This window comes from Aspergillus candidus, assembly GCF_002847045.1.
Source record: "Aspergillus candidus strain CBS 102.13 unplaced genomic scaffold BDW47scaffold_7, whole genome shotgun sequence".
NCBI classification, from domain to species: domain Eukaryota; kingdom Fungi; phylum Ascomycota; class Eurotiomycetes; order Eurotiales; family Aspergillaceae; genus Aspergillus; species Aspergillus candidus.
This window is the reverse complement of record NW_020194012.1, coordinates 685421-698424: the sequence shown is the minus strand read 5'-3', so window position 1 is coordinate 698424 and position 13004 is coordinate 685421. Positions and strand designations below refer to the sequence as shown.

Sequence of the window (13004 nt, the reverse complement as noted above, 5' to 3'; positions counted from 1 at the left end):
GGATTCTAGAGCTCCGCCGGTCGAGACCTGCGATCACCAAGGTCCTGGACATTTCCCACTTTGACGGAACAGCGTCAGGCCAGCACGGATGCAACCCCCTTTCCACGGAACCCAGTGATCTGACACCGCCTTGCCCACATTTACTTTGCTGTCTTGTCTTCTGCTTTGACGTCCACCTGGAGCCTCCGGATTCCCACCACTTTACCTGGATATGGACTCACGTCGGGACATTCTATAGGATCTCAAAGATTTTGCTCGTCAATCCGGACTAGACGTGGTCTACTCCGAGACCGGCCGCGAAGTCGGCAGAGGGTGGGTGATGATCGAACGTCCTGGAACGGCGCGAGGATTCCGTTAACCCCTAATTTCTCAAGGTTCGTCGAGTACGAGACCGCAAACGACCTGAAGACCGCCATCGAAAAGCTGGATGGCCGGGAATTCAAAGGCTCACGAGTGACCTGCGTTGCCGATGTAAGGGACCTCTCCGCGCCCAAGGAAACTGGAAACGCCCCCATCCTCATGCCGTCTCTAGATCCAAACCCCTGATGACCGGGCCCTGCGTGACCCCTACCGGTCCCGGTCCCCTCGACGGAGCTATCCTCCCATAGATGAATACGACCGAAGGTTCCCAGCCCCTCGTGGATACAGCCCGCGCGCCCACTACCGGGAGCGATCCCCCATTCCACTCCGGCGGGACTACTATGACCGGGATGGCTATGGGCGGCGGACGCCCCCGCGTCCTCGGATTGAAGACTACCCTCCGCCGCGCCGCCCATATGAAGACCCGTATGATGTCCGTCCCCCGCCGCCCCCGCGTTATGACGACCCGTACATTGCACCCAGGCCCTATGGACGTCCCCGCTCTCCTCCGCGGGTCGAGTATCCCTACGAGCGCCGTGCATACTGGTAAATATCCACTGTCATTCTATTAATGCTGTGAATGTATGACAAATACCCATGATGCGTTGCACTGCTTTGTGTTTGATATTAGTATTGATATTTATCTTTCACCCTGTTTCTGGAGGATCTGTTTCTTTGTGTTTTCTGCCGATTGGAGCGACTTGATGGGGTGTCCCTGGACCGTGGCCACGTTGGACATGCCGGGGCCGTCATGATACCAGACAGATGCGGGTTGGGGAAGGGGAGAGACGCTGAAGGAGAAAAAAGAAAGGTGAGGAGAGAAAGAAGGGGAGGGAAAGAAGAAGAGGACGCAACTCAGGATAGCGAACGTCCCCATCCTTGTCTTACGGTTTGCTACGATCACGATACCTGGCTCTGTGAGGCTAGGAACGGGGTTGGTAAGGTAATCGAGATGGAAGAAAAAACAACGACCAGTGGAATGTCGGCTGCTCAGTCGAGTAGATTCCCCTCTGGCTCGTGCTCTGCCATAGGATGGGGTAGGTTGGTTGATCAAAAGGAGAAGGACTTGTAGGAGCCAATTGCGATTCATTGGGACATGTGTATTTAAGAGAGAACGCGTGCGTTGTTCTGGGGATGTTGTGTGTATATTGCAACCCCATGAGAAAAAATGATGTGTTGTTACCAGGTATTGATCGAGATGTATAGTAGGGTGACGGTGCGGCTGATAAGATATGCCGTCAGAGGACTGACTAGTCCAGAATAGTCCAGAAAGCTGTCAGGTGGTCGTCACATCTGATGGTCTTGTTGATCCTCCGACATTTAGATCCGATGATTGTCTCGACAATTTTTGAATTTATATCTGCCTCTATCTACCTAGATATCACCGCCAAGTGTTCTTTTGGCACTCCACTTGCTGCCCAGAGACCTAATCCCGTACAAGCCTTGTGTACACAAAACCAATTACCTAATGAATACGGTGAAACCCGCACGTGAAGTCATCCATAAGACACCCAAAGCGGACTAGCGTCATCCCGCTTAGCACCGGCGCTCGCTGATTGGCCCGAATGTTTTTCATTTCGGAGGCCAAGACAAAGTTCAGCCTGAGGTTGAGCTCTGCGTCTCCAATCGAATTATTACACCTCTCTTTTCTCTGTCTCCTTTCTCTTTCTCTTGCACGGTGTGCTCTCTCACTTCTCCGACTTCAGAGTCTCCTTATTTCCGGGAACTTCCCACTTATTTGACCCCTTGAAAACCGTTCATCTCCGTGGTCTCTATGCCCATGTCCCCGTCTGCGCCTACGTCTTCATTGTCCGTTCGTGTTTGCTCCCCTGGCTCCTTGGCCAAGTATCCCGTCCGATCCCTGACTTCGGACGACCTCACCTCGACCGTGATCGACGACTTTGGGCCCTCGTCCCCCCGGGCTGGATCGTTCCCCAACCTGCTGTCCGACCCCTCCGTCAACGGGGTGCTTTGGCTAGGGGTGCAGGGTCCGTCCTGAAGAAGGGCGGACGGTAAATTTACTCCAGATCTGAGGATCTCGGATCGGATCTCGTCATCTTGTGCGCTTACCTTCGCTCCCCCTCCACCATCCCTGGCGTCGTCAGTGGGTGTATGCGCTGGGAGTGATTGATAGCTTCCGTGGAGTCTCCCCTGCAAAGTGAGTACGGCCTTGGACCCCTTACCTGGGGTTGTTTCTCGTTATTATTTTTTTCTTCTTGGAGTACCCCACTTTGTGTGGGAGCCCCAGATGGACCCTCATTTTGGTGGACTAACCCTTTCTTGTGTCCTCTTCTTAGCGTCGCAGATACTTTTTAGTAGGCTTGAACATATCCGTCTGCCGTTTTGGTCCGGTGGACGTAATCGTTGAACTCTACGGATCGAACCTCGCTGTCGCCGTCCCGCTCCGCGAATCTTTCGAATGTCCGTTGGTCTAGGATCCAATATGATGGATATGGGGGAAGCAACGAGTTCCAATTCGACTCCCTTCCAGGATGACCTTTCCGTGGGCGACGTGTTCACCCCCCAGGCGGACATGTCGCAGAGTCAGCCTCGCGACCTCCAACTGCCCAGCAACCCCCGTACCGGCTTCCACATGGCCAATCGCAGCCCCCAACGCGCCCCGAACCCAGCAGTCGGAGGGATCCGTGATGGTGTCGCCTCTCCGGTCCCCAAGATGAATGCTGTCCCGCTGTCTGGGAAGACCGAGCGACGCCGGAAGAAGAAGAAGCACGCGGATGGAGTTGCTCCGGCGGTTTCCACCGTGCGCGGGTTCAACCCCGTCGGTTCGGGCGACGAAGACTCGGACATGTCAGCCGCCAGTTCGCGGGCACCTAGCGCGCGACCACATGCGCGCGTGGGAACCAGCGGGAACAGCCCGCCGGCGCAACCGGTTCCCGGCTGCAGCGTTAGCGCATTGAAGCTCCAGCTCGATTCGATGAGCCTGTCCGCAGATAGTCCGGCGCGCGGCGCCACGAACGGCAGGTGCTCGGAGACCCCAAGCAATGTCAGCGTCTGCTCGGATAGCGACCAGACCGAGATCCTGACCAGCTACGAGGTCCCGTTGGAGCATGACTATGTGAGTTCGGACGCCGTCGCGGAGAGTGTCCAAGACACCTCCAGTGTCTGCGACATGCGCACCCAGCTGTGCCGCAAGATGACCACCGATGACTTCGAGCCGTTGCTCTGCCTGGGGAAGGGCTCGTTTGGCACGGTTCTCCTGGTGCGCCATGTGCTCACGGGGAAGCTCTACGCGCAGAAGCAGTTCCGCAAGGCGTCACTGACGGTCCACAAGAAGTTGGTGGAGCAGACCAAGACGGAGCGCACGATCCTCGAGAGCGTCAGCCGCCACCCCTTTGTCGTGAAGCTGTTCTACGCCTTCCAGGATCACGAGAAACTGTACCTCATCCTGGAGTACGCCGAGGGCGGCGAACTGTTCACCCACCTGGCCATGGAGCGCATGTTCGACGAAGACGCGGCCGCCTTCTACATGGCGGAGATGGTCCTGGCCCTGGAGCATCTGCACCAGACCGTCGGGGTGATCTACCGCGACCTCAAGCCAGAGAACTGTCTTCTCGACCGCGAGGGCCACCTACTGCTGACCGACTTCGGCCTGTCCAAGATCGCCGTCAACGACGACGACCGCTGCAACTCCTCCCTGGGCACCTTCGAGTACATGGCCCCCGAAGTAATCCAAGGCAAGCCCTACGGCAAAGCCTGCGACTGGTGGTCCCTCGGCGCCCTAGGCTACGACCTGCTCACAGGGGCGCCCCCCTTCACAGCCAACAACAACGCCAAGCTGCAAGAGAAGATCCTCAAACAGAAGCTCCCCCTACCTTACTTCCTCGGCCCCGACGCCAAGGACCTCCTCATCCGGCTCCTCCGCAAGGAACCCTCAAAACGGCTAGGCTACCACATGCCCAAAGACCTCCAAACCATCAAGAAACACCGCTTCTTCCGCAAAATCGACTGGAAGGCCCTCGAGCGCCGCGATCTCACCCCGCCCATCAACCCCGTCGTCACGGACCCGGCCCTCGCAGAGAACTTCTCCGACGACTTCACCCACATGCCGCTGAGCCCGGTCATGACCAGTAATGGATTCGACGACTTCTGCCGCCAGCGTGGCAGTCACGGCGGGGAGGGCGACCCGTTCGGTGGGTTTAGCTTTGTTGCGTCGAGCAGCTTGTTGGATCATGGTCATGGGATGCTGACTGCTGGGCATTGACTATCTGTGGGATGTCTTCCATCTTCGAATGGAGACTGTCTTTGGTGGGAGGTGAAGGGGAAGATTGGTTTTCGTGGTGTAGGTAGTCTGTTTTGGTCTTGGGTTTTGCTTTATCAATGCACGTTGTTATCTGGATGGTGTACCTGTAGACGTTAGACTGTAGACTGTAGAGTGTCTTGAAACTCTTAGACGAGACGACACTGTAGACAGTAAAAATGAGCCTCAGCTGGCTTGCTATTCCTATCCTTTCATACAGTCAGGATCCTCTTCCCCTCTTCTCCCTCGTTGTATAGCTCCTTAGGTAGGTAAGTAGGTGGAGAGATACTTTATATTATACTGTCTCATTACCCTCATTCACTATCTTTATCTACTATCCACTATCCTACTATCTATCCACTGTCCCTATCCTACCTACCAAGTAAAGAGAGTACATTACTCGCTAGTGAATATCCATATAATGTGATTTTATTTTTAATTTAAGTTTTGATCTTCAATTCAGATTCAGATTGTAAACAGCGGACCTGTGAATTTCCTCTTACCATTAGCTTTTCCTGTTCTGGCATGGTCGCCTGAAACACTATCCTATAAACACTGTCTGCCGTGCCGCCTGAATATAAAGAGAGACTGACTCCCTCACTGTTTTTATCTTGTCTCCTCCCAACCTCCTATATTCTACACTTACTTGATCCCAGTTATCATCTTACCAATCTCAATAACCATGTCTTTTTCTTCTCCTTATTAAAAATCGCTACTATGCCTTGCTCTCCATATCTTCACTTCCTAGCTTCCTTGTATAATCACTATAACCAGCAATTATGCTGAACCTGTTTATCTTCATTCTATAATATTAGGAATCTATCTTTTCTCTACTATCTTCTTTCTAGGACCTGTAGTATACTGACTTGAAGTCCTGCTTTCCCGGTCATCTTCTAATGATATCTTCACCTTTGAGGTTTCCAAAACAAGGCACGTTGTAAATGGCTAGGTGAGGTTAAGTTAATGGGTCAGGTTATACCTCACCGGCTGGTTATGGCTAGGTTAATAGAATTTCTATACCTAGACACAGTCAAGACAAAAACCAGCCAGTTAACCATGATCAACTGTTCTTGATACCAAACCTCAGAAGACAAACCATATCAAGTAAGTAAGCTGAGAGGTTAATCATATTTAATCTTAACGTAACCTAACTGTATGTCTCAATAGTAAGAATAATATATGGGAGGTATTGATCATTATATCTTTTATGATGGATATATAAGTATGATATTGAAGCCACTATTCCCGACCAATTCAGCAGAACTGGCCGCTGCGGGAGTCCTATATCTTATAGGAATATACCGCAATTATATGACTATATGATTGAAGCTACATTACCTCGAAACTACCCTCCCAAACCAACCCCTCGGGCCTGTAGACATAGCCACACAGGCATAGAAGAGGCATCAATGATCTTCCTTCCGGACAATCCCCACGGTTGAAGTCAACTGTGCGGCAGGTACAGCCAGATTAAAAGCGCGAATCATCAGGAAGACCCTCGTCACCCTCGCAAGGCACAGCACAGCTGAACAAGTCATCAGCACCAGGCTATATCATCAGAGGGAAGACAAACTCACGTATACCCAAATTCCATACCGCCCTTCTTATATGCATCAGTGACACCGCCTGAGCATAGTCCCTGACCATACTCCATATTCACATCCCCAGCGTCGGATTGCCAGGTGTTCAGAACAATATTATATCCATCCCGGTAAAAGGTAACTTGAGGATTGCAAATACCCTCTCCACCACAGGCTTCAGTCCCTTCAATCTCCTCATTTACTATGTCCTGATCCTTGGCTGTGAAGACAATACTGTATTTGCCAATACCACTGCGATAATAATCTTAGCCCGGGGGACCCACTCGTCTCGCGGATTCAAAAACTCACGGGTCGGTAAAGAATTGTCTTCCAGACATTTTGGCCTTGTCATCCCACCAGCAGACATTCCAGTCTCCATCATGCTTAGTAGGATCTGCGTCTAGCCCAGTGCTCTTACCAGGAGTTGTATTCACGTTGCAATTTCCCTGGTTCTTGATCAGTCTCAAATTCCACCTAGATCTCATGTTACCTGGATATTTACTCACCCCACCCTGGGTAGAGATGTACATCAGACAATTCCCAGACTCTGCCTCCTACAATAACAGTCAGCAGCTGATGGATGGGTTTCCAACCAGGATTCACCCAGTAACGTACATAAGGGCTGGCCGGGCCGCCGCCCACTTTATTCAAGCGACCCTTGGTTCGTCCGATGATCTGGGTACCCCGAAGCAACTCAATAAACATTCCAACGATAGCCACTGGGTTTCTCTTCTGCAGTCCACTTTCTTCAACAGCAGTGTTATCGGGAGAAACTGCTAACGCGGACGACGTGGCCGTCAAGCAGAGCAGCGGCACAAGGAAGTTCTTCATCACGACGGGCACGAAATTGACTCGGGGGATAATCAAAATCGTTTTTCTTTTGAGGAGGATAGTTGTGCTGGCGGTTGAATGAACTGGTTTACTTCACTGGAGGAAGGCCAGCAGCTGCCTTTTATAACCCAATTTGCAGGGCCTTGGGCCATTTGGATTGGCACAACCCACAGCACAGCTTGCGGCCGCGATTTCAACACCCATCCACGAGAGTTGCCTAGTGTGGGCTTCCTTCAATGGATACAGAACTGTCTTCATGCTCAGATTAGCAGTCATGTCAAGACTCCCTGAGGCTTGGCACCAGGGTCCAAATACGATCTAACCTATAATCTTCTGCCATCTTATCATGCCTCTAGAGCAGCCAGCTGCTTTCGCATAAGCCCGGCAGCCTTGTGCGCTCATCTTTCGTAGAACCCCTTTCTCAGAAAGGGAACCAGACGATTTGTCCCGATTCTAGTAAGTCTTGTTGTTCTATTGGGGCGAAGGAACGTTAATGCTTGAGGCTGAAGCATAAGTGGCCCCACATCTGCTTGAGCCGTTATACCAAACCTTGTGTAGATCTACATCCTACCATGCGCTATCAGCGTATGAGGCTGTATGAAGTAACCAGATGCAGGAATGACTCTCTTGATCTCCCACGGAATGTGGGTTGGAATGATGACTATACGTAATTAGAGGATACAGTTGAATGCTAGTATCATCAGCGTCTGCGCCTCAGAAACTCCCATGGTCGTGTTGGATAGCACATGACCGGCTGGCTACTGATCAAGTGGATCCCAAAAAAAAAAAAAAAAAAAACCAGTTGCGAATATGTTGTAAATTTTTGTGTACGTACAATTGAGCCATCTCTTGTTGACAACAAACTCAGGAGTATTGCCCAGATCTGCTGTTGCCTGTCTTATGTAGTATCTTTGAGCAATAATTATACTGTACTGTACCTCACATGTTGTATTGATCTGTAGTTTCTTGAAGGACTCAAATTACTTTCCCTTGAATTATACCAGTAAATTTGCCTGAGACTTGGCCTAAATTAAAAGTGAAGGTCTATATATACCATATAGACAGGAGGGTGACTAGGTAAGGAGTATGTACATGATGTTAAGGTATAGTATAGATTGGTATGAGACTAATCCTTGAAGGCTAGGATACAGGGGAGATGTGTTATGCGGTATCCTGGGATGCCGCACCAAAGGGTTGAGGTAACGTGCTAGGTCAACGCAAACAGAGTATATATAAACTGAATGTGTGGGTTATGCGTTCATTTAGAACTAATCACTGCCCTTCCAAGGCACGGCGGCTATGTACAAAAGGGGTCTCCTAGCGCAGCTGATCTAAGTTTGTGGTGCCTCTACTGGACAGGAGGGAAGTCAAGCAGCGACTTGCTGTCAAAGTTACGGGTGGAAAGGCAGCTGTTTCTAGCATCGCGGTATCGATTCCACAGGTCCCCCATATTTGAGGTGTGAATATATCTAGATAGAAGGCTATAAAGCCCGACAAACGTGGTATAGAAAACCCCAGACCAGGAAACGATCACAACATCCTCTTTTCTTCTGTTACTCACCCCACCACTACAACTCTATTTAGACCCATTCGATTGCAAAAAAGGAAAGAAGATTGACTAGGTCGATCTGTTTGCAAGGTGTAAACCGATCAGAGCTCCCCCTCCTCACTCCCCCCACCTTCATCTGCATCTGCTCCTCCCTCCGGTGGTGCTGGAGGTGGCTGTGGCTGCTGTGATGGTGGTGGTGGTGGTGGCGGCGGAGGAGGCGTATCCGTTGGTGGGCCGGACGAGGGAGGAGGAGGAGGTGGTGGTGGTGATGGTGGTGGATGATGTCCACCGGATGTAGCAGAGACATGGTCATCGAATGAAGACGACCCTCTTCGTCCGCCAGTTGAGGACCGTCGGCGGCGGCTTCGGTCGTCGTAGTCCCAGTCTGGGCCGCCTCCGCTTCCGCTTCTGCGATATCGGTCTGGGACGCGTCTTGAGGAGTCTCGGTCGTAGTCCCTGTCTCGATCTCGATCTCGGTCTCGGTCTCTGTCTCTGTCGCGGTCTCGGTCTCGAGACGATGGCGATGTGGGGATACCCCCGTGAGAAAGGTTTCGTTGGACGATCTCGTCGATTTGGCGCTGGATTGGGTCCATGGGTCGTCTTGCGCCTTGGGATGTTGAGCTGGGGTGGGAGTCACTCTCGTGGTGGGGGTGGGAGTGGGGAATGCGGTGAGAGGAAGAAGAGGGAGCAGGAGGATGGCCGTTGATGGGTGGGTATCGATCATGGGAGAAGGAAGAAGAAGAGGAATGGGGAGGAGCCTCGGAAGACGAGCCCATCCGCTGACGTTTGGGAGAGCGGTCCCCGTTCAAAGGACCAGGGGCATGTTCAGAAGGGTGATCTCTGGCACTCCTGTCTTCAGGGTCCCTGGACCGTTTTCGTCCGTTGACGGCGCCGTCCGCCGTCGCCGTCGTTGGCGCACCAAGAGAAGAAGAAGCGGAGGGGCTGCCCGTGTGCGGGATCCTGGTCTTCTCAGCGCCCTCGTCCGAGATGATAGGGGTGGTCGGGTAGTACTGGCTATGTCTTTGCGAGGCATTGCTCTCGTAGAGCTGCGCCATTCTCGTACACGCGCGACGCACCTGCGCCAGGTCGACGTCTACCTGCTCCCACCACGGCCGGCCGAGGGCGTCGTCCTCGAAGGCCAAGCCGCAGTGCCGTGCGGCGGCGTACAGCGCGGCGGCGGCGATGGTGCGGGCCGTGAACTGGAGGCAGAGGGGGGTGAACATGGAGTCGTTGACGAAGGCCCACGAGGCGTTGCGGAGCGGCTTGTGCTCGCTGACGTTGAAGAAACAGATGAGGTCGTAGAGGATGCGGTAGGGCTGTTCGAGCTGCAGGTCGAAGCAGAGCGCCTCCAGCAGCAGATCCTCGTGGTGCAGGATTGTGTCGCGCCATTTCCAGAATTCCTTGGACTGCTCGTCCACCTGCAGATTGGGCTGCTTCTGGGCTACCCGGCAGCACGACATGACCAACTCGCGCATGCGCCGGACATTCTCTTCGACCTTGGTGGCTAGGAACAGGGCCGTGGCTGCGATGGGGTAGGGGTGCATGCCCGGCCGCTGGGGCAGATCGACCATGCTGAAGCGCATGAAGAACCGGTGCAGGTACACGGCGGCGGTGGCAAGGGTGAGCTGCGGTAACTTCAGCATGATGCCTACCTGCATGATGAAATTGACACCCTTGCTGCGGCTCATGTGTTCTGCCTCCAGCTTCATCCCGTCCAGCAAGGACGGCGATCGCGTGAGCTCCTCATCCGTGAAGAGCCATTGGGCCTGTTTCGACAGGAGGACGGGGTTCGACGGCGCGGGGACGGGTCGCTGTTCCAGAGGATGGGACGTGGAGGACGCCATGAAGGAGGTGGAAGGCGTGGTCCGATCGAGATTCCCCTGTCAGATATCAAGGTCGGGTTCAAGGTCTCCGACCGTGATCCACCCCCGAGGGAAGCTTTGTATGTGCGAGACGACGGAGCGTCGGGTGGTCGAAGCCGTGGAAGCGGACGGCTGCAGATGCCCTTCTCCGTCTCAGTTGCCCAAACCAATACTTCAAAAATTCTTAACAGGTCGCGTCATCCATGGCCCGGAAGACTCCTCATCGCATCGTTGACCGGGGGTTCGACCGGGGAATTCGGAGCGAAATGGATCGCCGTGTCCCTGAAGGGAGACAGGAGGATCGGGGAGGGCCGGTGTTGGCGTCTCGGACGGGTGAACGACCCACCGAGAAAGGACGCCTGTCGTGGAAAACCTCCTCCGCTGTTTGGAATCAAGGAGAAGAAGAGTTGCGTCGGTGTAGGAGAGTAAAGGTCGGGAAGAGTGATATGGATGGGATGGAACCATCTTCTCTCTGCATGAATTTCGGATGATCGTCGGCCATCGGACCATCCAGTTGTTCCGGTCTAGATTCGGATCGCCGAAAGGTTACAGTATACTTCATGTATTTACTTTCAATTCCAGGTCGTTAACATGTATCAATATTAATCCGATCGAATAACAACTACAAGACGGTCCTAACTAGTCAAGATGGTGTGTACACGCAACAAGTGGTATATCAAAGAACCCGGACGGCATGTCCGTATAGGTATGTGCTTCGCGCTCCAAACTCCAGATGGCGCCATGCATTGAGGCAAAATCCCCCATGTCGTTGCAATCACGCAAGAACGAGAACCAATGTGGGAAAAGGGATCAGAAAAAATGGGGGTAAGAAAAGGGGAAAGAAAATTAATATGGTTATTCCTCCTCACTGACTTCGCTCTCATCCTCGCTAGCCACATAATGATGCGAACCTTCCGGCTGGGATTGTTGACTGCGCTCTTCTTCTTGCCGCGCACTCTCTTCAAAGGCCGCTTCCATTTCGGCGGCCAAGGCGTCGTCGTCCTCGACGTCCTCGTCGGGAGCCGGCGTCGTCGAGACGGGCTCCTCGCCGCCCGCGGGGGCAGGGCGTGCTCCGGGTCCAGCCGGTGACGGGAGGCGTAGGGCCTCAATCTCCTCATCGTCGTCTTCTTCGCCCCCTTCAGCCGGGGTGTTGTTGGACGAAAAGTGGGCCGGATTAATGTTGAACACCGGTCGGGAGGGAGGCGGAGAGCCCATGTCGATGATCAGATCGCCGTCGATGATGATGTTGGACCCCGGAGACGGGGCCGCCTTGTCCGCGGACCCGAACCCAGCTTCGGTGTCGGAGGGAGTGGACTTGGGTGGTTCCCGGGGGGGCGCATGTTTGACCTTCTCCACTGCCCGATCAGGTTCGATCTTCTCGACGCGCGCGCGGGGAGAAGAGGCTGCCTTCGGTGTAGCGGTATGGCCCTTGTTGGTCGCCTTGGGCGGCTTGCTCGGTAGCCGCAGGGGATTATTGGCCGGCTTCCTCGGGCGCGACTGGGGGCTGGGGGCGGGTTTGGTGACCGCGGGCAACAAGGGAGTATTCGCCTTACTCGCGCCGGACGGAGGCTCGGGGCTCGCGTTGTCCGACATCGACTTGTCATCATCGCCGTTGCCCTTGGGAAGGAAATGACGGTAATCGTACGGGTTGTCGTCGTCGGCGGGCCCGTCATCGTCTCCACTGGCATCCCCCCCGGGCCCATCATCGCCCACACCATGATCCTCGTCCTGCAACGTTCTCAGCTGGGAATATTGCTCCAGCACCTGCTTCTCGGATTTGGCCGGGGCCGAGCGCAGATTGAAGTTGAGCTGCGTCGTCACCGGCTCCAACACGAACACCTTTCGATTGGGATCGAACACCAAGACCAGATTGTGCTCGTCGCGCCCCCGAAGTGCCTGCTCGGGGTCGATGCTCCCTCGGTATGAATATGTCAAGACATTTTGTTCCGCATTCGGGGCTTTGTCGGTGATCTTCAGGGCGTAGGAGTCCCGGGACTGCGAGTCCCTCGTGATCACGGCCCGCTGCTGGGCGGTCGCCGACTTGGTCTTGTAGTTGTATTGAATATTGTATAGCCGTGACTTCGACGAGGCAGTTTTCCCGGCTAATCGGTCCCCCAATACGATTGGGTACTCCGCCTGTTTGGTAGGATCGATTAATCCGCCGGCGGGGAGTGCGGAGGTCGCCATCGGAGTTCGATCGTCGGGCGGGTCGGAGACGGGGATATGGATGTCAAGCGTTTGACGCGGATTAAATTTCTCTGGTTTATAAATTATAGTATAGTATTCCCGGGAGAGCTCTCATCCCCCAGAGGAGCAATTTTCGATAGGATGATCACTGCATGCACGCAAGGGCGAACGTCACACCGGGGCCGACAGCTGCGAAGATCCAAGAAAGCGACCGGAGAACCAGCACCGATCGCGGGAGCGGAGGTAGAAATCAAAGTCCAAGAGCCAAATCAGAGGAACAGGAATGCTACATATCAATCAGGGTTTCCTCCTTTTTCTTCCTTAAGAAGAACCTGTGTTGTGGAAGGGGAGGGAGAGATTCAACAGAGAGAGAGAGG

The 13004-nt window shown here is 53.7% G+C and overlaps 5 protein-coding genes across 5 annotated transcripts; 2 read left to right on the top strand and 3 right to left on the bottom strand.

Annotated features, from left to right (window-relative positions):
- Positions 1-238: 238 nt before the first annotated feature.
- BDW47DRAFT_123417 (uncharacterized protein) lies at positions 239-910 on the top strand (the record flags this gene model as incomplete). Its single annotated transcript, XM_024816044.1, has 3 exons — positions 239-312; positions 375-471; positions 533-910. Coding segments are annotated over 3 exons (549 nt in total), but the record flags the coding sequence as incomplete, so codon positions are not given.
- A 56-nt stretch (positions 911-966) lies between these two features.
- BDW47DRAFT_83463 (uncharacterized protein) lies at positions 967-1581 on the bottom strand. The gene has a single exon (XM_024819981.1). The coding sequence runs from the start codon at positions 1448-1450 to the stop codon at positions 1001-1003; it is 450 nt and encodes a 149-aa protein (XP_024674905.1). The 5' UTR covers positions 1451-1581; the 3' UTR covers positions 967-1000.
- Positions 1582-2500: 919 nt separating this feature from the next.
- On the top strand, positions 2501-4712 carry BDW47DRAFT_83454 (AGC family serine/threonine-protein kinase). The gene is made up of 2 exons (XM_024819980.1): positions 2501-2518; positions 2658-4712. Exon 2 carries the CDS (start codon positions 2780-2782, stop codon positions 4580-4582), a length of 1803 nt encoding a protein of 600 aa, XP_024674904.1. The 5' UTR covers positions 2501-2518; positions 2658-2779; the 3' UTR covers positions 4583-4712.
- Positions 4713-6088: 1376 nt separating this feature from the next.
- Positions 6089-10422, bottom strand: BDW47DRAFT_123415 (putative cyclin; the record flags this gene model as incomplete). Its single annotated transcript, XM_024816043.1, has 7 exons — positions 6089-6143; positions 6196-6450; positions 6508-6644; positions 6705-6752; positions 6814-7023; positions 8709-9064; positions 9114-10422. The coding sequence occupies 7 exons, from the start codon at positions 10420-10422 to the stop codon at positions 6089-6091; spliced, it is 2370 nt and encodes a 789-aa protein (XP_024674903.1).
- Positions 10423-11065: 643 nt separating this feature from the next.
- On the bottom strand, positions 11066-12942 carry BDW47DRAFT_83446 (RNA polymerase II transcription elongation factor-domain-containing protein). The gene has a single exon (XM_024819979.1). It carries the CDS (start codon positions 12625-12627, stop codon positions 11296-11298), a length of 1332 nt encoding a protein of 443 aa, XP_024674902.1. The 5' UTR covers positions 12628-12942; the 3' UTR covers positions 11066-11295.
- Between the last annotated feature and the right edge of the window lie 62 nt (positions 12943-13004).